The sequence below is a fragment of the Mesoplodon mirus genome (genome assembly GCF_964341445.2).
Source record: "Mesoplodon mirus genome assembly, chromosome: 9".
NCBI classification, from domain to species: domain Eukaryota; kingdom Metazoa; phylum Chordata; class Mammalia; order Artiodactyla; family Ziphiidae; genus Mesoplodon; species Mesoplodon mirus.
In genome coordinates, this window is record NC_138985.1 from 91,754,544 (window position 1) to 91,780,268 (window position 25,725).

At 41.8% G+C, this 25,725-nt stretch overlaps 1 protein-coding gene across 1 annotated transcript in view; it reads right to left on the bottom strand.

The window, feature by feature from the left end:
• Positions 1-25,725, bottom strand: part of RBM28 (RNA binding motif protein 28) — a 29,938-nt gene that overhangs the window by 1,472 nt on the left and 2,741 nt on the right. Inside the window, exons 2-18 of the mRNA XM_082633176.1 lie at positions 24,536-24,694; positions 24,140-24,234; positions 23,632-23,707; positions 23,109-23,201; positions 21,971-22,042; positions 21,148-21,331; positions 20,827-20,978; positions 16,956-17,022; positions 14,550-14,659; positions 11,628-11,701; positions 10,704-10,839; positions 9,657-9,721; positions 7,732-7,890; positions 5,701-5,850; positions 5,079-5,153; positions 1,723-1,982; positions 1,050-1,149 (exon numbers count right to left, since the gene is read on the bottom strand). Of these exons, the coding sequence (XP_082489302.1) occupies positions 1,050-1,149; positions 1,723-1,982; positions 5,079-5,153; positions 5,701-5,850; positions 7,732-7,890; positions 9,657-9,721; positions 10,704-10,839; positions 11,628-11,701; positions 14,550-14,659; positions 16,956-17,022; positions 20,827-20,978; positions 21,148-21,331; positions 21,971-22,042; positions 23,109-23,201; positions 23,632-23,707; positions 24,140-24,234; positions 24,536-24,694 (2,027 nt within the window). The remainder of the gene's footprint in view (positions 1-1,049; positions 1,150-1,722; positions 1,983-5,078; positions 5,154-5,700; positions 5,851-7,731; positions 7,891-9,656; positions 9,722-10,703; positions 10,840-11,627; positions 11,702-14,549; positions 14,660-16,955; positions 17,023-20,826; positions 20,979-21,147; positions 21,332-21,970; positions 22,043-23,108; positions 23,202-23,631; positions 23,708-24,139; positions 24,235-24,535; positions 24,695-25,725) is intronic.

A 25,725-nucleotide genomic window follows, 5' to 3' on the forward strand; every position in this document is an offset into this window, starting at 1 on the left:
GGAGGGATAAGGTAGACAATTCCTAAACTTACTGATGAATCACAGCATCACTAAAAATGGGGCAACCAGACACTATGCACCTTATGGTGCAATGCAACAGAAAGCACACAGCACCACCTATGAAATACTCTCGCCAAGAAAACTGAACTTGAATCTAATCTAGCCTCTAGATCTAACAACCAGTTTGTAGGCAACATGGGGTGTTAGGGGAACAAGTTACATGACAGCACAAGGAAGAAAGCAACTAAATTCAAAATGTAATACATTCTAAGGCTAAGGACTGGCTTATCCAACAAATTAACTGCATGGAAAAAAGCGGGGGTGGATGTAAGGAAGACTGGATATTATAGGGGAAAAAAAAAAGATTTAAGAGATTTAAAAACGAAGTATAAGGAATTCCCTGGCGGTCCAGTGGTTAGGACTCTGTGCTTTCACTGCCGTGGCCCAGGTTCAATACCTGGTCGGGGAACTAAGATCCCATAAGCTGCAGGGCACGGCCAAAAAAAAAATTCCGAGTATAACGTGTGGACTTTGTTTGGAACCTGATTCATACTAACCAACTTAAAAAATGTATTTTTGAGGCAACTGGGAATGTTTTAATATGAGTTACATATTAGCTATTAAGAGCTTCTTATTAATTTCATTAGATGTAATGATGGCATAATATGTGTTTGTGTATATGTGTGTTTAAGGCCTGATCAGCTCGAGATGAATTCTGAGATATTTTTCTGAGCAATATACCTCATTTTCACATGAGGCACATTTACAAGTGAAGTAGAATTCGCTTTAATATATTCACAGGGTGGGGTGGGGCGGGGGGTAGGTAAAACAAGATAATTGTTGAAGCAGAGTAAACAATACATGGGGTTCGTTTTATTATTCTCCCCACTTTTAGGACCGTATACCTCCACATCCTCTAAAAAGCTGCAATCCTGTACAGAAGTGCAATCCAGAAGCCATTTCCTTTTGCACAACTAATCACGGCACAAGTGGCTGCCGACCCCGGCAGAGCTGTGCCATGCCAAAGCCTCAGGGCCTACAGAACTTACCTGCTTGGAAGATAATTTCTGCTTCTCTTGCTTCCAGTGGTTTATCTGGGGGTTTGGCTTCTTGGGAGGGAGAGGCTTCATTTTGCCTTTGTCCCGTAACCTGAAACAATATGGTCAAGTGTCACCCTGAGTTCCTCCTCTAATTGGGACCCCTGAGATTTTTCTCAGCCCAAAAGATAAAATGCCTTTTCTTACACTGGCTCTTTTTAAGCCCATGAGAAATCATGCTAAAAAGGGATACTGCAACAGAATGTCCTATGGCTCAACATCTGTATACTTGTCTTTTTGTTTTAGCTTAAAACCTCAAGGGAATCTCAAAAACCTTCATATACTCAACAAAAATTTTGTTAAGATCGACTTGACGTCACTAATCTGTTATCCCAAACAGAAACCTCACGTGGATGGGCCTCAGCTGACAGAGACCGCCATCAGGACAAGAGGAAGCTCTTCAGAAGAGAAAAATCGCATAAAAGCCCGCACTGGAAGGCTCCTCTGAGGCCCCCTCTGCCAGTCCTGTTCCGGCCTCCATTTGGTCCAAGAGTGACTCTGCTGGTGTAGAGATACTTCATGTGGGACTGGCGCACACTAAGCATCCCTTTCATCCAAACAAAGCCACAAAGAGGAAAAAGGGTGAAGCAAAACAAACCCTCTGAGCCGCCATCCTGCATCTCACCTAATTTTGGGGCCTCGGTGTGAGGGGAGCACCAGGACCTTTCTTCTCTTCTTCCCATCAGACAGCTCCACGTGCTCCACTTCGGCCTTGGTCTGGAACCCTGTCCACGAGACAGATCCTGTCTTCTCCTTCTGCTCCATGGGGGCCTTGCTTTGTTGATGCATGTGGTTCTGAGCTGTTTTCTGTTGCTGTTTTTTTCCAAGCTCTGGTTGTTCTTGCTGGGGCTGCTCACCAGTTGCCGACCTGGATTTCACTTTTTGCTGTATAAGACAAGAGAATGCCATTTAGTTACTGGGTGAGGTTTATTTGCTGGAAATACTCAGAAGAGGAATGAGCTGGTGAGAGAAAGGGAATTCTTCCCCCAAATAGTTAGAGACTATAGGAAAGTGAATGCAAGTAGTTCACAGGCCCTGAAATAGTAACAGATGGTTACTGGGTGGGGGACACAAAACAACCATTTCCCTTTCCACATGCAGAAATAGGGGAAAAGTACAGGTATGTCCAAAATGCAAAAGCCAGTAGAAAATAGGCCAGTAGCATGGGACAATTACCAAAGGTGTAACACATGTATAATGGGAATGAGAAGAAAGAAGAGAAACATTTGAAGTAATAAGAGCTAAGGATTTCCAAACTTAAGGACAGACACTAAACCACAGATCCAGGAAGCTCAGCCAAAAACCAAACAGGATATTCCCAAAAAAAAGAAAAAGAAAAAAGTACACCAAGGCATATCATATCAAACAGCAGAAAATCAAAGAGAAAATCTTGAAAGAAGCCAGAGGTAGGGAAAATACATTACCTACAGAGGAGCAAAGTTAAGATTACATTGGATTAAAAAAAAAAAAAGATTACAGTGGATTTCCCTTCAGAAACCATATAAGCAAGAAGAGAATAGAAGGAAATATTCAAAGTTTGGGGGAAAAAAATCACCAACTTAGAATTCTTTACCCATGTAATTATCCTTCAAATGTGAAGGAAAAACAAAAACTTTCTCAGACAAACAAAAATTAAAGAAATCTGTGAATTCCCTGGCAGTCCATGGTTAGGACTCAGTGCTCTCACTGCCAGGGGCCTGGGTTTGAGCCCTCATTGGGGAACTAGGATCCCACAATACACACAGTGAGGCCAAAAAAAAAAAAAAAAACTTTAAAGAAATTTATCACTGGTAGACCTGCCTTGCAAGAAATACTAAATGAATATATTAAGGGAGGGGAAATGACAGGTCAGAAACTTGAATCCATATAGAGAAAGGAAAAACATTAGAGAAAAGATAAATGAAATGAAGACAGGGAAAAGATGACATGAGAAGGAAGACATAAAGTATGTTACAGATTTATTTTGCACTGAAGTGGGGGAAGAAAAAGAAGATTCATGTGAAATTAATGTAGTAATAACGTTATTTTGTCCTTTTCACCTCAGAAATCTAGATAGGCACACTGACACAACAAAGATCTATTATGTGCCTCTTATGTGCCAGTCTCTAAGTGGTAAGGGTACAGATGGACAGAATGAAGTGTCTACCTTTTAGCACTCACAGCCCAGTGGAGAAAGGAGACATCCACAAAGTAAAAAACTAAAAAAAAGTTTAAGGAACTTCATGAAGTACAAGTAATAAAGTCTTATCTCTTTTGAGAGAGGTGGGGAAATGCTACTTGTGGAATATGAGTATGGAAGCTGAGTAGAAGCATCCTTGAGTCAGGGGAGAGGAACACTTTTACACAGAAAGATCAGTATGTACATAAGTGTAGGCAACAAATAAGGCCAGCTGAATTTTTTTTTAAGCCAGTAGCTACAGAATCACCTCTGACTTAGGCAGTAAATAATTCTATAACTACAATAATAAAGCTGCCTTGAATAATAACCAGAACTCAGGTTTTTCCAACCCAGGGCCATTGTATTAACCACTGATACTGCTCCTCTAAAAGTCATGCTCAGGGCTTCCCTGGTGGAGCAGTGGTTAAGAATCCGCCTGCCAATGCAGGGGACACGGGTTCGAGCCCTGGTCTGGGAAGATCCCACATGCCGCAGACCAACTGAGCCCGTGCGCCACAACTACTGAGCCTGCACTCTAGAGCCTGTGAGCCACAACCACTGAGACCACAACTACTGAAGCCCGTGCACCTAGAGCCTGTGCTCCGCAACATAAGAAGCCACCGCAGTGAGAAGCCCGAGCACCGTAACAAAGAGTAGCCCCTGCTCGGCGCAACTAGAGAAAGCCCGTGTGCAGCAATGAAGTCTCAACGCAGCAAAAATAAATAAATAAATAAATTTATAAAAGTCATGCTCGGGCCTCCCTGGTGGCGCAGTGGTTGAGAGTCCGCCTGCCGATGCAGGGGATACGGGTTCGTGCCCCGGTCTGGGAGGATCCCATATGCCGCGGAGCGGCTGGGCCCGTGAGCCATGGCCGCTGAGCCTGCACGTCCGGAGCCTGTGCTCCGCAACGGGAGAGGCCACAACAGTGAGAGGCCCGCGTACAGCAAAAAAAAAAAAAAAAAAAAAGTCATGCTCATGATATACACCATAAAGACACCAAAGCACTGCAAATGTTTGGTATATACGCAAGTTAAGGTATAATATCAATGAGATCTGTAAGAGTTATGGTGTCAAAAATAACCTGGCCTCCTATGTCCTGCGGCAAGATGGGTAAGAGAATGAGTACTGACTGTGCTGACTATGTGGTAACCGAGACAACTTACACGCGTTGCCTCATTTAATCCTCATCAACCATGTAACACAGATGATGTTAATCCTATTTTTACAAACTAGAAACTGAAGCTGAGAGAGGTAATAACTTGCCAAGGAACTCAGAAAGGGGCAGAGCCTGAGTCTGAACACGAATATTCCTGTTCCCAAAGTCCCTGTTCTTTCCTCTGTACTACACTAGATTAAAAACAGTACTAAAACTATCAGGCATCACCCTTCTGGAGCCATCTAAGAAGAAAACAGAATTATGGAAGAGAGAGCTGAAATCTACAGGTAATGTAAAACTTAACCTTGGCTATTAATTTTGACACGTGCCATCACCGAACACCGCAGTACAGGCACTGCTGACTGGTGATAACATCAGTCTGATTCTCCTCTCTCCTTCCTCCCCATCCTGTGCAGCTATCACAAGACAGGCCAGCAGAGGAGAGATGGCCTGCAGAGTTCTAGGGAACTAAGAGTAAAGGGTAACAAAGAACCTAACGAGGAAGAGACCTACTTTAAGGGAGTAGAACCACAACCTGAACAAAACAGGAATTTAAATATGGTCCGGAAAAAAAATGTTTTAACGGTACACTTAAAAATAGTAAAGTTTATGTGTGTACTACTACAATTTAAGGAACAAAGACAGAAAAAACATTTCAGTTCTGTACCAGGCTGCGCTGGATCCTCAGTTCCTTTATCTTAAGTTTCCTTCGATCTTCCAAAGAGAACTCCACTATTGGTCTCTGTGGCAGAAGGGGACAGAAAGTCATTCATTAGATTTCTTTTTTTTTTTTTTTTTTTTTTTTTTTTTTTGCTGTACGCGGGCCTCTCACTGCTGTGGCCTCTCCCGTTGCGGAGCACAGGCTCCGGACACACAGGCTCCGCGGCCATGGCTCGCGGGCCCAGCCGCTCCGCGGCATGTGGGATCTTCCGGGATCGGGGCACGAACCCGTGTCCCCTGCATCGGCAGGCGGACTCTCAACCACTGCGCCACCAGGGAAGCCCCCATTAGATTTCTTAATCTCTGCATGCAATGAGCTGCGATATCGTCCCACCACTACCCTCTTTCTTGCAAGTCAGAGGATGCTGCTCACTTCGCTCTACTTAAATGCAAGGGGCCAGTTCTGCAAGCAGTCTATCCAGTTTAGTGTTCCTTCTAATCATCTTATCACCTGAATCACTGATCACTCCTCCAACGCCTTGCCACTCTTACCTACCATACAAACGTCAGAGGGTTTTCTGCAAATGGCCCTCAGTGGAACATGTTCCCCCCCACAGGATGAGGCTCACCTTCTGAGGCCCAAAGATTTCTGGATTGTTGTTGATGTGGCGTAGGGCTGCCAGGGCATGCTCGTGCTCCTGGAACTCTGCAAAGGCATAGCCCAAGGACTGACCGTTAATTTTCCCATGAGCTCCTTTAAGGCCTCGCATTACCCGACACTATGAGTAGAACAAGAAAAAGAATCAGTAATTAGAGGCTAAAGATCCTTAACAGCTTCAACAAGAAATCAGGTTATTGGAACAGTTTTCATATATATCACCATCACAAGAGTTTTACTGGAATAGCACTTATGAATGTCTATTTTATTAGACTACACCTACGGAGAGCACAAAACGAGTTAAACAGATATTTTCTTGCTTTCTAAGAGCTTACAGACCTCAACACAGACCTACAAATAAGCATATAAATAAACTTTCCAAGGAAAAATTATAATAGCCAACTGTTGACACGGCAATACACACAAGCTGAGAGGTACGTGGTACTTGAGGTTGTATAAGTTAGCACTGAGGCTAAAAAGCCATCTGTGGATCTCCTCACTGAAGAAACCACTCAGAAAGGAAATTACTGAAGAAGGGAAGGATAAGGGCCTGATGGCTTTAGATAAGAAAGACAATTCAGGTATGGGGAAGATCCTGCCCAACATATAGCCTCAGAAATACAGGAAGGAGCTTCAGCTGTCTTTGCTCAGAGCTCAGATCCTCTCTGGCATGATTTTTCCCTAAATCCTTAAGCTGTAATAGGCATCCTGGGGCGCCAAGGAACAGTAGGATATTTTGGGAAAACTGATTGTTTACGTGCTTTTACTCCTGGAAGCTGTAGTTGTCATTTAACAGAGAAGTCTAGGTATTGCGTACACATGGATGCTGCATTTGGTGTGTGTCCGGTGTCTACTCTGTGCCTAGAACTGTGCCATGTACTGTAGGATAATCAAGAAAAGCATAAAATGAGGCTCCTATCCTCAAGAGGCTTACTATCTTACTGAGACACGATATTTACACATATGAAAGAATTAAAGAGAAAATTCAATATAATGTAAATATTGTAAAACACACATACATTTCTCTAAATGATGGCAGGTGTTAAATGTGCAGACTCTTACTAAGCATTGTGGATGTTAATGAGAAATTACACAACTCACCCCTATGCCAGTAACAGTTGGACAGTTACCAAGTTTTACCAAGAGTGGTGTCGGCTACGTGCTGACATGTTCATATTCTCTCCTGGAATTCCCGGAATACCAATACCTTACATTTTGAAGAGGCTTTCCAGGAGTAGGAAAATAGTTTACAGTGATGAATCAGAGCAAAGCAGATTCATAATATTGGCTAGGTTACTTATTCAGTAAACACTAATCAAGAGATGACTATGTGCCAGGTATTATGCCAAGAACTGGGAACAATGAGGTAACGCCTGCTCTCTAAGAGCTCAGCCTGGCGGGGGAGGAATGACTGGCAGACCGTCACAAGACCTGTAGTAGTCAGTACTATGACAGAGGTATGCAGGGGTGTTGTGGTAGCAGAGGAGAGGTCTCTGTACGCACACAGAGCCTGACCAAGGCTTGGTGTGAATCCAGAGTCTGTCTAACGTAACTGCTGAAGACCCGGGTGGCTCTCTATGCTCACCACAGGGCACTGAGGACTCTTACTACAGGGTAAGAGCCTGAATGGTAGTGAAATGCCCTTCTAAAAAGCAAAGCACACAGATTATTTTCTCTGCAAGAAAATTAACCTTACAGCACCTGGTATAATGCTGAGAACACAGCAGGTATTCAATAAATGCTTGCTAAATTAATTCATGAGGGCAGAGACTTCCTCACATTCTGCTGCAATTTGGTCAGATGTGAAAGGTAGTTCTTAGAAGAGGTTAAAAAAAATTTTTTTCAACCCCATAAAACCACAAAAATCACCAAACTCAGCCTTGTCTGCTGACAGTGTGTCCAAAAGAAAATCTGTCAATCTGCCACACCACAGCCTGAACGAAATACTCGATCTGACCCAGGTTGAGTACCTAAGTTCTGAGTGGGCAGGGCCAACTCTCACCTCCTTGATGCGCACCCCCTTCTCCCCTCTAGTGGCATTCAGCAGAAGCTTTCTGAGCTGTTTGTCATCCACGGCCTTTGGGAGATTGTGCAGGCACAGCCTGGTCCGGGAGACAAAGATATTCTGGTCCTTGAGTTTCTGATGCTTCAGCAGCTCAAACTGAAAGAACAATAAATTGTTAACAATACAATCCACCCTTTAAAAATACAGGCTCATAATTCTCCAACAGGAAAGAATCGTGACGCCTATCCAATAACCACACATCTAGAAAAAAGGAGGGAAACCACCCACCCTGCAGCCTTATGATACTCAGCACAGGGAAAGAAAGGGTCAAGGAAGCAAGATGATGGTGGAGAGGTGATAAGATCATGGGCTCTGGAGTCAGACTGAATTAGAAATCCATCTCTAACTGGAGAAGCTACATAAAATTGTTTAAGCCTCAATAATTTCACCTACAGAGTAGAACTGTAGATCAAAATATAAGACCAATCTTTCAGTACTGATGTGAGGCTGCAATGAAGTAATACACATAAAATCCCAAGCTCAAACCCGGCCCAGAGAAAATAAAAAATAATACTGTAGTTAACATCTATGCCAAGCCCTTATCTACCCATCAACTCAAACTAATTACTTAGTCCTTCCAGAAGGAAATGGAATTTATTTAAGAATTCTTGATAGAATATTATCTCGTCTCAACTCTGCCACCTTGAGGCAAAGAAACGTCAATGGCCGTAGAAACAAACCGCATCTAGACCTTCAACTATACTACACAAAGCACTGGTCCCAGGGCAACCTGTCTCTAAAGTGAAAGGATGACATTCTTCTCCTGATTTGTTTGTTAAAATTAGCTCAGTAGAAAAAAGTTTGCAATTAAATTTTTTCTTTTATCAAGTCTCATTCCTGCTGCTGCTTGTTTGGTAAAGGTACTAACAAATCACAAAATAAACAAATACCCTGGAAATGAATATTAAAAGGGCTATTTGAAGAGGTTATCATGCTTAAATTGAACAGTCTAATTTTTCTCCTAGGAAAAACTGTGCTGCTGTGAATTACAATGTGTATAACCTAGTGACATTTTTGCTAGAAAAATTCACTCTAAGAGAGAATTAAATGTGTCACTATCACATTGTGATCAGAAAAGGGCATACAATGCCCCCCAAATAACCATGATTTCCAGATGTTCACTACCAAAAAAAGTTGAGAACACTAGTCTAGAAACTGCACAGAGAAAAGACATGCTGCCTCTTGCTGTCACTATATTCTCATCTCTGTCCGTCATCTTCTGCACTTTCAGGTTCCATAGTTCATTCTGTTAATGATCACGAATCTTTACCATTCTAGGCTGGCTTAGCTTTTTGAAAGTAAGCTATATGGGCAAAAGTAAAAATTACCAGAACAAATATTGCCGAGCAGCAAAGGAACTCAATAGCATCAGTTATCAGTGGAAATCCCATAACATAGTTTTCCTACTGGAGACATCACCCTCCCCCCGTCAAAACAGACATCTTAACTCTCCCTTCCAAGACCCACATCTACAGCTCCTTCCCTACTAACTCTAGCCACCCTGACCTTCCTTTCTTATGTTATTCTGCATTTATACTGACACCTAATTATATACAGCCCGAGCCTCTAGGTATCTACTCCATGATCCAGAAACATACTATGTGGCAAACGTTTACTGCTGAGCATAAAATAAAGAATAAGACCCAGTTCTTATAATGGCATATAATGCTGACATGATATTATGTATAACGCTGGGTTAGTTGCCGTTTCACCTGTGTGCTTGTTTTCTAACAACAGTGTAAGCAGCACATGTGACCGATACTTGCTTGGCTCTTTGATGAGCATCTCTAGCATTCAATTATTATTATTTATGGATTTTATTAAGTCATGCAGAACACGAAGACTGGTGCCTATCTACTCACTCGTTCTCTTTTGGCCATATCAGCAGCACTCACGCCCTCTGCAGCCTTCGTCCCAGCACGAATCACTGCAGAAAGAGGGAAAAAGGCCAAGACATCAGCAAGGGAATTTTCACTGAGCAATAAGAGGAATGTGATTTGAATGATGCAAGCTCTCTGTACAGGGCCCAGAGGACTATGCTGGCCAGGACATAGTGGCATCTGGGTAGGTCCAGAAATAGGCTACAGGGCTAAGTTCTTGTCTATGAGCTGCTCTCAAGGACTAAAACTCTGAACATTTTGTGATTTTGTTCCTCTCCTTCCTTTCTCTCAAAGAGTTTCATGTACATGCCCAAAGTCAGATGGTAAGGCCTAGAGAAAGTTCTGGAAATAAGTACATTTTAGGCATCTAGAATGCAAAAATGCTCTACCTATAACCTGTCCTTGGAATTTCAATGCACATGTATTTGGGAGCCATTACTAAGCAGTGAGATAAGCCAACCTAGAAAACAGCTACATCGTAACACACGGCCTAGTCTCAAAGGCTAATGGTCTCCCATTTGCTAGTCCAGGCTGTGCAGCTGTGCAGCAGGTGGCAATATTGTGTGACCTACAGGAAAGGATTCTCTTTTATCTTAATTAAAGCTAATTCCTGATTATCTTTCTGACATTAAGGGAAAGGTACTCAGTGCATATTTAAAATCCATGAGTAATCCAAAAGAGTAATTTTCATCATAATTTTCAACTTCTTCAGAAAACCTATCAGGAATGATGACAAAAGGCAAAGGTAATTTGAGTTTTTCCTCCCTCTTTGCCCTGCTAATCCTCTGACAAAAAGGTCTAAAGGCAAGCAGGCAGAAAGAAGAACGGGACTCGTTAATCCATGAACTGGGTGAAGCCTTCCTAACAGAAAGCCACATCTACTAAAGTGGATTAACAATATAGCACTGTTAAAGAGGACATAGGGTTTTTAATTTGAAACATGCCCCAAACATACTATTGCCAGGTCACTGTCACAGCAAGGGGCCAGCTACTCAGAAGCCTGGTTCCCATATCCCTGCCACCACTCACAGCCTTCTCGGGCCAGATAGAGGTTCCGGGTCCCAGTCGGCTTCTTCACCTTCTTTGTCCGGAGCTTTGCAGCCTCGTCACGGGTCACTGCCAAGTCAACCTTAAGCTGCCGGCCATCCAGTTTAAGCCCACCACTCTGTAACAGATTGCAACCTCTCTTAAAATTCATGATGAGCAGAAACTAAGCACCTGACAAGGAACACCAAGGAAAGGGAAAACAGCAAACCCCAATTATACTGTGGAACCCAACCCCCAGGATGTTTTAGCCCAGCTGGTTGCAAGTAGATCCCTGAGCCTAACAGTATTTAGCACAGCTGTGCAAAGGCCACATGTTCATTTGTTTTAAGGGAGCTGATTAGTCCCAAAGTAGGCCCAAATTGAGGAAAATGATCTGGAAACTGGCAAATTTTTAGTATTCTGAAGAAAGCTAATGAAATGGTAGTATTAACTCTACTCAGGAGAATTTAAGAGACAATGGCAATACAGAGTAACTTATCTCAAAACAATTTACACTTGGTTATAGAAATCACAGACAAATTCTCCGTCACCCACACTTTCTCTCTCAAACATTTACTCCACTTCACAGATGGCCTTAGTCCCTTCTTGTCCCAGTGTTTCATGTCATCAGCCTAGGATAGAGACTGACATACAGAGAGTGAACCGTAGATTAGTATACCTGTTTCCTCACCTGTAAAGTAAGAATAATGATTGTACTTACCTTATATACACCTACAGGGCTGATGTGAGGATTAAGTAAAGTAATGTACGTAAAGCTCAGTGCCTAACACACACTACGTGCTCAAAAAGTGTTAGCTTTATTATTGTTATATCATTGGCAATAATAAGGCTTTGTGTAAACATCAGATGCTGCCCCCGGGAGCCACTACTGCCTAAGCTACAGAGTAAAGGAAATGTCTTCCTTACCTCGGTCTCTGGAGAGGCAGCTTCGAGGCATTTCTGAGCCGCTTCTTGAGTCATGAACTGGGCAAATGCACAACCTGCACAGAGAGAAAAAACTAAGTAGATCCCAAACACCCGTGGCCCACCGGGAATCCAAAGACAACACTACAAATGGTGGCAGCCTGACTCAAAGTGGAGGCGTAGTAGCATCCTTTGGTTTAGTACTAAGAGACTTAACTAAGAAGCACTGTGTCAGGCCCTGGAGGTTCAAAGACAGGTAAGATAGCACACTTGCTCAAAATGAAATTTTATTATTACTTCCTTCATCTTTTCTAAGGCTTCTTAGAAACTTTAGTCTCACCATCCCACTCCTTAATAAGAAACATCCACAAGAAATCTAGAGAAATTCCAGCCTAACATTTAATTCAGCATCACTCTCTGCGTGCCTATCAGAGGACTAAAAAAATGAGGTAGCAACCACTTAAGCCTGAAATTAAATTACAGATCTCACTGTCATCACAGTCACTGGGAGCCATTAAATAAGGACAGATCTACCTCTTGGAGTGAAAGTCCCTGGCCTCTATCCCATGAATATAGTGGTGAACCAGAAAGCCGTGAGCTCAACCCTTTTTTGTTTTGTTTTGTTTTCATGAATTCAACTCGAATCATGCTGTAGAATTTACACACCTTTCACTGGTTAGAAGCAGGGCCAATCAACCCATCCTAATTTTCTGCTCTTGATAAAAAGCAGCTTATGTAAGAAAAAAAAGTTCACCTTACAGTAAACTCAAAAAAAAAGAAATTAAGCTCCATAATATTTTGTTAGTATTCCTTTAAACTTTAATTATTCCCTCATAAATAAAAATAATGCCATATCTCCTGGAGCTACTGGAGCACTGATCTTTTGCCCCTCTAAGAATGAATGGCAGCAGACTAACTGAAAGGACACCTGCGGCAGGCCAACCCAAGGGTCACCATCTAGTGAGGTCTTCCCTGCTTCCTCCAGGCAGAGCCAAGTGCCCGCCCCCCAACCCCCGCCGGTCCTCCACTCTCATCTCTATTACAGCACTGGTCAGGTGGCATCTTCCCCAAAAGACTTGAATGTCTCTGGAAGAGAGGCCATGTTTCTTGGCTATTTCTACATTTGTAGCACCTACCATAATGTTCAGCATAAGTAGATACTCAATAGGAAGAAACAAGTAATATAGAAAGAAATATGGGGGGAAAAATGTTTCTAACAGGCAGATTAGCCTGTTTGTCCAATATGAAGAAAATAGGATGAGTTCTTCTCTCTGAATGGGTAAGAATTTTACCATTGGAATTTCCAGGGTAACTACTGGGTTAAATCCTACCACCTTCCTAAAAGTCTTCAGACAATACTTAGCCCTTCCAGGCAGTGAAATAGCATGCTGATGAGGTACAGGAGGAGGTTGTGTGAGGAGGCAGAAAAAGTGCCAGAAAATTTTAGTACGAGCTCAGGAAAGACAATGCATTATGAAAAAAAATAATGGAAACTATGCCTATTAAGACCATTAACTCTCAGCTAACATTAACAGACCAAGAAAGAGACTGAGCAAGTCAACTACAGACTCCATTCTGAAAATGTCAACCCAATACACTACTGCACCCAGAAAGAGACAAAAGAGATCATCAAAGTCAAGCAATATCCTACAGTACTTGTAACATTTTATGCAATCCTAGTTGCCCATTTTCAGAAAAATATACTAGAAATGGAGACGGTACAAGAAGCATAATTGAATATCAGAGCTGAACGCATGTTAAGTGATTAGTTGAACCCACTCGTTTTACATGTAAGAAACTGAAGCCCACAGTGGTTAAATGATTGCCAAAAATCACCCAACCGGTCTATGGTTTAGCTGGGATTAGATCCCTAATCTCCAGGAAGCAGTTCAGTTTTCTTTCCATTATACTACCTCATTTACATCTTCCATAGCTGAGTAAAAACCAAAAATGATCAAGTTTCATCAAACTGGAAAGTAAGAAGGTTCAGAATGGAGGCAATTAATCCATAGATAGGCTCCAGAGAGCCCCAAAACACTCAGAAATGGCATTTTTCTGAGGACAGGGTTCAGAGTTTTTGCTAGATCTCAAAGGAATTAAGAACCAGAATGAATTAAGAATTCACTGCTTTAGTAGAACAACTGCAGTTGATAAAATCAAAGATTATGAACGGGTTGAAAAGGTGCTTACCTAACAACAGTATATTAGAATGAGGAGTGGTCAACCTTTAAGCTCAAAAGAAATAGCTTTAGGGGGGAAAAAAAAAAAACTAAGCCAGCACTCCTGCTACATAGTTTTCCTTCTGACTGTTGCCACTGCAACAAAGTTTGTCAGCTTCCATCTCTAACAAAAGCGACTGAAAAATATCCCAGCAATTTCAAGCAATGTGGAATGATTAATACCCATGAGATGCTATCACATCTGAAATTCAAAGAACAACAAATGAAATTCATTACCCTAAAGTAAATAAGCAAGAGCTTAAAAAGCTGAGACAGGGCTTCCCTGGTGGCGCAGTGGTTGAGAGTCCGCCTGCCGATGCAGGGGACACAGGTTCGTGCCCCGGTCCAGGAAGATCCCACATGCCGCGGAGCGGCTGGGCCCGTGAGCCATGGCCGCTGAGCCTGTGCGTCTGGAGCCTGTGCTCCGCAACGGGAGAGGCCACAACAGTGAGAGGCCCGCGTACCGCAAAAAAAAAAAAAAAAAAAAAAAGCTGAGACAAAATTATGGCTGGCAGCACCATTACAGATGCTGAGTTTGACAACATGGAAGACAACCTCAGAATGTCCTTGGTGCTTCTATGGATCACAGAAACCTGGATAATGGTGGACCCCTCAGAATGGCACACACTATGCTCTCATGTAACCTAGTCAGTGCCCATGGCAGTGGTCTCAACCCTTTTGGGCCTGACCAGCTGACAGCAAATACCTTTAGAATGCTCTGTGTCTGGATGCAAGACAATGCGGACATATTTAAGATCTCCAAACTGCTGGAGGAGCTCTCCAAGGTCTTCTTCCTCTGAGTTGAAGGACAGGTTCCTATGGAGGACAATCAGGTCACAAGAAAGGTCAATTACAAAAGTGAGATCCTACGTTCCAGTACAAGGTGAGTGAGTTAGACATCAACTGGAGTGGTTCCTTTGCTCATAACCACCCTTCCCAGGGACAGCACCAGGGGGTGGCTCCCACTAGCCAGGCCTCCAGTGTATGACTCTGCCTATCGGCCGTAACCGACTGACCTTCCTCTGTTAATCAAATTCTCCTTCCCAGGAATATAAAACTTGAACAGACATATACAAAGACCAGAAGTTGTAGATACAGATTCACTTCAAAACAGCAGTGTCCCACTTGAGGGAAACTTATGGGGAGCTGAAAATGTTCTATATCTTGATCAGAGTGATGGTTACACGGATATATACATATCCATGTATAAGGTATATGTATATAGATGGTTATATACATGAAAAATGTCACTGATTGTACACTTACATTAACACACTTTACAGAATACATGTACATGTTATACCTTAACGAGGGATAGAAAAAAGGATGGGTGTCTTCAGAGAAAAGAACACATAGCCTTCTGCAGCCAGGGTCCCAGAACCACCCAGATCTTCATCCCCTTCTTGAGGTCTGCTCTTTGACAACTTTTATTCTGTGAGCCACCCTAATGTTCATCCAACATACCAGCCTTTTCACTTAAACTGGCCAAACTTAGTTTCCCTTACTACAACCAGAAGACTCACAGACAGCTAATGAAAAGTCAAATGTCTCTCAATGTCTCCTCTGTACTCCTATGAAATTCAGGTTTCAGTTAAAATTTTACAGAAGTCAGAAAATCCTTCAAAATAATAACTCAAAACCAAACATGGTAAAGTTTACTAGCTAAGTGCAAAAACAACAAAAAACTACTATTTCTCTCGATGGGATTAAAAAATGTTGGAAGGAGATTCTGTTCTACTAAATTTCAACACAGTGTAAAGATTCCTCTTTTCCCAGCTATGCACAGCCTTCCAGGGGTAAGAAAAACAGTCCCAAATAAATATCTACAATTTTACTTCTCTTATGCTAGTTAACAACCCCATAAACAGCTCTATCTTATGGAATAACCAAGATAAAAAAGATGTTCTGGAATAAGACATATCCTAGCTACATTATTTCTTCTAATTTGCCTCATCGTGGACATAGTTTTCTCTATTCCATCCTTTACTTCCCTAAGTTCTTTTTTAATTAAAAGATGTATAAGGAATGGTATCCTTGGTATTGAGGTCACAGGCTTCTAAGTGTGACATTCCTTCTTTCCTGTTACACAGAATCCTCTACAAATACAAAATTATATAGAAATTACAAATAACACAGTAAAAAAAACATGGAAAGACATGCTATAAAGAAAGAAAATGGGACATACATACACTAATATGTATAAAATGGATAACTAATAAGAACCTGCTGTATAAAAAATTAATTAAAGAATTAAAAAAAGAAAGAAAGAAAATGGGCTGCAGCACAGCATGTATAGGCTAAAATCATCTTTGTAAATATTTATGATGTTATGAACATGTGTGTGGGTGTTCCCCAAGCAGTGATTAAGGTTAACTTTTTGTTTATTCATTTCTTATATTTCCCACAATAAACAAATTACTTGTATAATGAAAACAATCTTAAAAGACTATACAAGAGAATAAAATAGACATCTCTAAAATAAGACCCAAATGGCCCTAGCACAATGGTACTTAAGAAAGGATGAGAAGGCATGCTTGAGGTATGCCGAAGATACCCCAACCTCCTGAAAACACCAACCTACTGCAGTCAGTAGGACTAAAACAGCAATGGCAACATGATACAACACCTATCTCCCTCCCTCAGTTTTCCAGGAAACAGATGGGATGCCTCACTATACTCTGGACATGACTGTAGAAGATAAGTGAGGCATGAAGAGAGAATTCGTTTGGGATAAGTGGTATCACCCCTCCCTAGCACTCACCCTAAAACAAAGGCCAGAAGCAAGATGGTTCTAATAGTTGAAAAACTGATCTGTTCCAAATGATCCCACCCCAATTACAAAGAATGAAGTCTAAATGAGGACAAGATATAAAGACCCCTGCTATTTATCTTCTGTGTATAGTTCTGATTCTCCTACACATTTCTCATTGTGTGCTATGTTCCTAGGCAGATGTGCTAATGGTCTTCGATGCATCTAACTTTTTGGCCTAGCTAACAGAATTAGTGCAAAAAGAAGACGATGAAGAAAGGAAAGAAGGGAGGGAGGAAGAATGGAAGAAAAGAAACCTATGAAGGCAACGCAAACAGCAGTTCTCAAGATAGAAGGTCATACCTGATAAAGACAGTTTTCCCTTCATTCACATCAGAGGGTAATTTCCTCTTCTTCTTCTTCTTTGAGACTTGTATATCCAAAGTAAAAAGAAAAACAAAAAACTGAAAAAGACTAGTACAAGCCTTACAACAAAGGCTTTTAAATATATAAAGATCTTACATAAATTAAGAACTCCAATTAAAAATGAACAAAGGATATGCAACTAAATATACGAAGATGCTCAAACGCACTCATAATTAAAGAAAAACACAGCACAAGAAATGAGATACTAATTATCACCAACAGATTGGCAAACAACAAAAAAGACAGATGAAATCCATTGTGGTAAGGGTGTGGGGAAAAAAAGAGATTCCCATATACTGTTGTGACAGTGTAAACTTTCTGGAAATATAAAATGTAAACATTTGAGGAGAAAAAAATATATATCTACATTCGCATACACAAATATACATTATATTCTACATAAGTGCATATACATTCATGTTTTTGCTTATAAAAGCATTAACTATCCTTAGATACACAAGAAACACTGGTTGTCTCTGGAGAGGGGCCCTAAGTGGCTGCGGATTTGGGTTTAAGGGAGACTCATTGATTTTAAGAATAGACATAGGGGCTTCCCTGGTGGCGCAGTGGTTGAGAGTCCGCCTGCCGATGCAGGGGACACGGGTTCGTGCCCCGGTCCAGGAAGATCCCACATGCCGCGGAGCGGCTGGGCCCGTGAGCCATGGCTGCTGAGCCTGCGTGTCCGGAGCCCGTGCTCCGCAACGGGAGAGGCCACAACAGTGGCGTACCGCAAAAAAAAAAAAAAAAAAAAAAAGAAAGAAAAATAGACATATATGCTTATATATACACAGAAAATTTCTGGAAGGATACAAAAGAAATAACAGAGACTACTTTGGGGGACTACTGGGAGGACTGGTGAGGAACTTTTAAAGATCTTACATAAATTAAGATCTTACATAAATTTCTATATTACACCCTTCTGCACTATGTATATTTTTTGTACTGTATTTTTAATTAATTTTCTCTCATTATTATCCATCAGTCTTATAATTTTTTCAAGTGAAAGAATGGTAAGAGACAGCTGAATCTGGTTATAGAATGCAAGGTCTCTCAGTTCCTTCAGAATAAAAGCTTCTTTGCTTCTAAGGTGTCTACTATTCTCTCCTCACAGAAAAAGCTTATTTCCTCAGATTTCTCATATGGTCAAATCAACATGCCAGACTTACAGAAAAGGGAGAAGGGAGACCTGATAAGTGAATAAAAACCTCCACCCAGACAAACTAAAGGACCACTTACTGAGTGCTCCTCATTCTGTAATGACCTGCCTCCCTCAATAAACTAGTTGAGTGTAAACCCAACATTCCTGATAAAAGTAGCAATATGGTTTGGTTACAGTTTTACAAGATGCCCCAGGAGGCCCTTTATCCCCACTTCAGTTCACAATTGTTGTTTAAACTCCACCACTGCCACAGAACAGTAACAATGATAATACCAGTAGTACGAGGCGTTGGTCACACAAATAATTTAATCTTCACAACAACCCTACGTGGTTATTACCTCCATTTTACAGATGAAGAAACTGAGGTATAAAGAGGTTAAGTAACTTGCCCCAAAGTCATACCTTGAGAAAGGAGCAGAGATAGGATGTGAGACCCTCTGCCAAACAAGCTATTATTGTGATTTCTAGGAAATATGGTGCTTTGTTTTCTTTTAACTCCTGTTCACCCAGTGTGTAGCACTGCAGGAACTCTGACTATTTGTTGTCTGAATAAACGAAGGTGTAGTAATAGTAAAAAAAAAAAAAAAAAAAAAGTACATTTTTCTCTCATGACAGGTTTAAAAATCACTGTCTCATGAAGCATCTATTCCAACCTTTCCAAAGAGCAAACACATGGGCATTTACATACAACATGGGAAGGGTGTGCACAGAAGTGTTCATTCATCAGTTCCAAATTGGTTCATCTACATTTTTTAAAAACTCTGATGAAAGTGCAGAAGTGTTTTTGTTGGTCTTTGCTTGTTTTCTTGCCAATCCTTTGCGACTGAAAGTAGTGGAGCCAGATCAAAAGCTCCTAGAGGGGCTTCCCTGGTGGCGCAGTGGTTGAGAGTCCGCCTGCCGATGCAGGGGACACAGGTTTGTGCCCCGGTTTGGGAAGATCCCACATGCCGCAGAGCGGCTGGGCCCGTGAGCCATGGCCATTGAGCCTGCGCGTCTGGAGCCTGTGCTCTGCAACGGGAGAGGCCACAACAGTGAGAGGCCCACGTACCGAAAAAAAAAAAAAAAAAAAAAACAGAAAAAAAAAAAAAGCTCCTAGAGACCAAGGATTTTTTCTGTTCAGCCCAAAGTTTAACATTAGTAGGTGTTCAATAAATGTTTCTTTTTAAGCAAATGATGAGGAAAGGAGACTTGATTTGCTCAACTGAATGGAGTAGTGGAATGCTCAGACTGCCTCTGCCTCCCTCCCAGTGACCACTAAAGGCAGAAGATTTTATCAGCAGCCATCTTACATCTACCTTAATGAGACTCACACATTTTTTAGAAGATTGTTGGTGGCGGGGGAGGGGGGAGGGAGGCGCATAAAAATAAGATTAGTAGCAACAAAGGCAACTAATACTGTTGGGAAGGTACTCTCTGCAATGTCAGGAGATGGGGACCTCTAACATCCAATCACAGATGAAGTAATATGGAAACTAGAGGCAAGGACTTGACCAGAACCAGACAACTAGAAATGGAAAAGCCAGGACTTGAACCCACATGATTTGACTCCTAAGCCCATGATAAAAGGCAGAAAAGACTGCTTAAAAGAACTGAGCTTTTCCAGATAAGAAATTCTGAGTTCAGTAGTTTGTTACTATCATAATGGATTATTTTATTGTTGTTGTCAGTCTTCATCCTGGAAGGTGCCAGTGATTCAAGAACCTCTGATTCTGAGTAGAATATACTAAGCTGATGTTCTGGGGTTTGCTAACACTGCAGACACACTTAAAATAATACCTCTAATCACTGAGGGGAAAAAACACCATCTTTGGGCTTTCAAATCTACTCCGTATTATCTGTTGTTTACAGACAACAGCATGGATGGAAAAATACAAGTGTTTCCCTTCCTGAGTTTGTTACATTTCATAAAATGTAATTTTAGTACAGAAGTAAATAAATTAAATTAAATTAATTAAATAGAACCCATTTTGGTGGTAGGATGCAATATCCTGTTTATCCAGTTATTCATTCAATTTGGGTAATTGAGAGAGACAGAGGCAGTGCCTCAGCATTAAGCTAGGTTTTAAATTCCCTAAGAATCTTAATCCTCAAACACTATTCCAAACTCATTAAAAAAAAAAAAAAAAAACCTTTAAAAGAAAGGAATATAGGGGCTTCCCTGGTGGTGCAGTGGTTAAGAATTCTCCTGCCAATGCAGGGGACACAGGTTCGAGCCCTGACCCGGGAAGATCCCACCTGCTGTGGAGCAACTAAGCCCGTGTGCCACAACTACTGAGCCTGAGCTCTCGAGCCCACAAGCCACAACTCCTGAGCCCATGTGCCACAACTACTGAAGCCTGTGCGCCTAGAGCCCGTGCTCCACAAGAAGAGAAGCCACCACAATGAGAAGCCTGTGCACCGCAATGAGGAGTAGCCCCCGCTCGCCACAACCAGAGAAAGCCTGCCCGCAGCAACGAAGACCCAACACAGTCAAAAATAAATAAATAAATAAATTTAATAAAAAATTTAAAAAAAAGAAAGGAATATAAAGGTTTCATTTTCAGCATTTAAACATAAATTTGACAGGACACCTTAGGGTCCTATTCAAAAAGAGGACTGAGCTGAACTGATGCACATTTCTCAGTAACTTATTTTAAATTTAAGGCAAACCTTCCTCCTCTTGCTCTTCGGTGTTGGTATCACTCTGAGTGGTGTCACTCAGGTCCTCTCCACCATCAATCCTGTCTCCTTCCTCCAGGTCGCTGTTGTCATCAGAATGCTCCTCTTCACTGCTTTCTGCAGGTGCTGCCCTCTTGACTGCTCTGCAGTGGCACAGATCAGAACTAAGGTTCTGGGATGAGAGAGAGGCCTGCCTCTCCAACTTCACCACACACGTCAATTCTGCAATGACGGGGGCAGGGAAAGGTATTTTCCTCTCAGGGACAACCCTGAATCTTCCTCTGCTGTCTCAGAACACACTGAGCCACTTACCTCTTCTCAATTTGCACAGGCTTGGTCGGCTTCGATTCTCTATTCTCCTCCTCCTCCTCCTCTTCTTCATCATCTTCCTCATCATCATAACCACCATCATTCTCCTCCTCCTCCATATCCTCTTCTTCCCTGCCATTCTCTTGACCTAATTCCTGACACTTAGGTTCAGGCCTCTTCTCCTCACCTACATACATAGTTGGTAAAGAAAGTTAGGAATTCATTTAGTATCCAAAACAAGGTTATTTAAACAAGAGTAACTAATACCCCAAGTTCCCGGTTCCTTTGGTTTTACAGAAGCTCATATATTTTTCTTACTGTACATAATAGGAAAAAGTATGGGGAAAAAAAAAAAGCAAAAAAACAAACAACAAAAACCCCTCATCACTGAGATTCCCTCGGAGGCTGTCCCATTCATCAGAAGCCTTAAGGTTAACCTGGCTCAGCAACTGAGCCTCTACAAACAGCCTACCATTGTGCACCATGGCCAGCACAATGCATGCTCTGGAGCCCAGCCATGAAATTTAATCTCTGTGAGTTCTGTTCTCTGAGCTCCTGGTGGCTTAAAAGCCAACTGTTTTCTAAATAAAAATCAAGTTTTAAGTTTCCCTATTTTTAATGTTCCATCACTCCCTATTATGAAAGCTGGGAAAGTACAGCAAGTAGTAGGGACAATGAACTTGGGCCCCACTCTTCACATCCACATCAAGGAGTGGGCTTAGATTCAAAAGATCCTGTTTTGGGACCAGATCACCAGATGGTACAATACAGACTGACAAACAGTTAGGACATAAAACCCCTCCTACCCAACATCACTGCATCTTACCTGCGACAGAGGCAGGCTGTGTATTTTTATATTTATCCTTTGCCACAGCCCAATCCACAGCCACTGTCCGCCCTGTCAGACAGAAAAGTAGCATCAGAAAGGCCTTCTCTTTAACATTTCTGTTTCCTATAAATGACTTCCTATTCGTCAAAGACAGTAATGGAACCAAAGGAGACAAAGAAACTGCGGATTCAGAGACCGTTGGTCCTAAAATAAAACTCCTGGTAGGTGTCTATTCTTTTAACCCTTAACCTTTTTATCAATGAACAGAAGTTTTGCCTTTCTACACAGCCACTACATCTGGAACAAGACAGAGTAAGAATCAGAACAGTGTTTCCAGTTAGACCAAGTTTCCACTTATACTAGCATGAGGGAAAATAGACATTCTGGAATAACTGCACGTTACTCAGAAGTTAGGAAGTCTCCAAGCCAATCCCTCCTTTAGGCACTGTACCTGGTAAATCAATACCCAGAGTAACGTCAAGGTCAGTTTAAAAGCCCACAGGTGGACTTCCCTGGTGGCACAGTGGCTAAGAATCCACCTGCTAATGCAGGGGACACAGGTTCGATCCCTGGTCCAGGAATATCCCACATGCCACGGAGCAACTAAGCCCGTGCGCCACAAGCACTGAGCCTGTGCTCTAGAGCCCGTGAGCCACAACTACTGAGCCTGCGTGCCACAACTACTGAAGCCCGCGCACCTAGAGCCCACGCACCACAACAAAGAGTAGCCCCCGCTTGCTGCAAGGAAGACCCAATGCAGCCAAATAAATAAATAATAAATAAATTTATAATTAAAAAAAAAAAAGCCCACAGATGCTGAATAGTGATCATAACCAAGAGGGAGGAACCTGCTAATCCCACATCCTCTAGACAGCAACCTGCCTCTATCAGTCAGGGACAGTTTTTCATTAGGGATTTAAAAGGATACTCATCACCAAAAAAAGAAAAGAGAAGGACAGCATGGGTTCTTTCAAGTTTAACCCTAAGATCAAGTACTAGGAATATTTCACCTATATTAGCAATGAGACTCTCAACAAGGCAAACACCTTTTGAAAATGTAGTAAGTGGGTTACTGTGCTAATTTGCCTGAACACCAGAAATATCTGAGTCAATGGTATGGGCATAGAAAACTTACCTTTTATCTCTTTCATGTTCATGCTTTTGAGAGCCCTTCCTGCTTCTAGGAGGTTTTTGAACTGAACAAAAGCAAAACCACGCATCTTTCCATCTGTGTGCAAACAAAACAAAGAAGTTAGAGGTAGCAGGTAGGGAACCAACAGACACTAAGAAGGATGTTACAGAAACCTGGACTGGCAAGAAGACCCAAATCCTATCAACCAGTCAGCCCCTGGCCCAAAGCACAAGCCTATATCCTGCTGAGGTTACCCTGACACAGGCTTGGGGAGAGCAATGCATTTTCTCAAACTGTAGCTTGTCTTCTAAAAGTAGTTCTGATCTAACTAACAATACCCTAAGGGGACTAAACACTGTTATTTGTCAAGCACTGTGCCTGATACTTTACATATATCATATCATCTGGGGCTCACAGAGTATGATCCGAACCTTGTATTTCTGCTTAGTTCAAAGGTGATACAGAAAAAGACCATTATGTAAAATAACCTTAATCTAATCCACACAAAATAAAGGTTTGCCAGTACCTGGTTTCCTAGGGATGTTTACTTCCAGCACAGCTCCAAACTGAGCAAATACTGTCTTCAAGTCATCTTCTAAACACTGAAGCCAAAAGTGAAGAAAGAAAAAGAGATATTATCACAGCAAATAAACACAAAACATCAACTATTCAATTAGTTCACTAGGAAGAGCTTGAATATTTGTACTCCTTTTTAAATTTTGAGACTAGGACACCAAACATTCAAAATAGATGACATCTTGCTTTGTTCCTATACAGGCAAAAAGGACAGATATCAGAGAGCTTTTCCTCCCCTCCCTTTCTCAGCAGTAGTTTCCCCAAGGCATCTTCACAGTCTCTGTCCTTAATAAGTTCTTGTTTATACAGGCCCATTTTCTGAATTCAACAAGGCTAAAGTTTGTTCCCAGAAGGAATTAAACCCAATTATACCATTCTGGTGAGGAGTTCGACCAATGAGCATGCCTTGGCTCCAACAGCCTTCAAAACACTCACTGTTAGTTTTCTCTGTCTCTTACCTTAAAGCTCAGGTTCCGAATAATTAATCTGGCTTTCTTATCTGCCACTCTGGCTTTTTTAGGCTGCAGCTCCTTCTTTGGGGACTTTGAATTTTCTAAAAAATAAATGGCAATGAAGTAAATCTGTGATCCCCTCGGCCCAGAACATCAGAGAAAAGAAGCTACTAGCAACAGATGGCATTTAACACAGGGTTAAGTATGGCAATGCCCAGGAACACCAGGTTTTCCAGACTCAGAAGTAAACAAAAGACTAAAACTAAGTAACAAAATACATTGGATGATTTTGGACATCAAGAGGAAATTCAGGAAGCTTTTAGGCCTAGACACTACTCCCAGAGCCAACCCACTGCCCCCTCAATCCTGGGGGAAAACTCCCTTCGGCTACTAGAAACTCACCAGTTTTCCCCTTTTCCTTGGACTTATTTCTCAGTTTTTTCTTGGCAACAGTCACGGTGATCTTGCAGCCTTCGAAGGTGGTAATCTCCTTGAGGGCCCTCTGAACATCTTCCAGCATAGAAAAAGTGACATAGCCGAAGCCTCGACATGCCTTACTCCCTGGAACAGTATGGGGATGGGAGGAGGGGGGATTAACCTTAAGCCAAGATCCCTAAACCAGTAAATTCTCACAGCCCTAAACTAGCAAATATACAGCCAGGCCAGCCAGTCTGCCAACATTCTCAAAAGAGAGAGAGACAAGGTTAGCATGAGTGGCCCCCGTCCCCTCTGCTTAGAAATTGTTAGGCTTCCTCTTCTAATGTGGTGTCTTTGCTGTTAGCTCCCTTTCTTCCTTCTTTCCTGATAATTTCAAGAATATGGAGGACCCATGATATGCATTACACCCCCGAAGAAGAACTCAACGTCAAACAGAACAAAACATCACCAGAGAAGGCAGGAAAGGTAAGTATGGTAGCTTCAAAAATTACAAAGAAATAATTCAGCCACCGCTCCACAGAACAGATCGGCAATGAACGCCAGGGGCCCTGAAAAAAAAACCTCAAACAATAAACATTGCTTCAGAAGCCTGCAGACACTATTACCATTATTACCAAGCCCTAGAAATCAATATCAAATTAAACCTTTCTAAAGCAGCTGTAAACCTCTTATCTCATTTTGTCAGAACACACCCAAGAAGGGATAAGCCAATATCATCATTGCTTTTTTCCAAACAAATCATTTAAGACAAACAGTTGCAATTATCAACTGTAACCCACCTTTGCCCTTTTTGGTATTTTTTTTTTCAGTTTAATATTTTTGTGTAGTAAAATTTTAAGTAATTTACTGCATCAGAAAAGAAAAGGACAGACCAAGCAGTCTGCTTACTACCCAAAGAAGAAACAGAGCTCACACGCTCTCCTTTTACAACTACACACCAGTCTGCTTCAGGGTACAAGCTCTCTAACACAGGACGCTGATCCACGTAAACTGGTTAAAGCTGACACCTGGCACCAGGAAAGCATACTGTGATCTGGTGATCTCTTTTTCTCTTGAAACTCCTTCTCACAAAAGCCTGCCCACTCACCTTTCAGAAAACAAGAACAAGAAAAATCAGGGCCCTTCCTGATCAGTACAACCAAAAACGAAGCAGC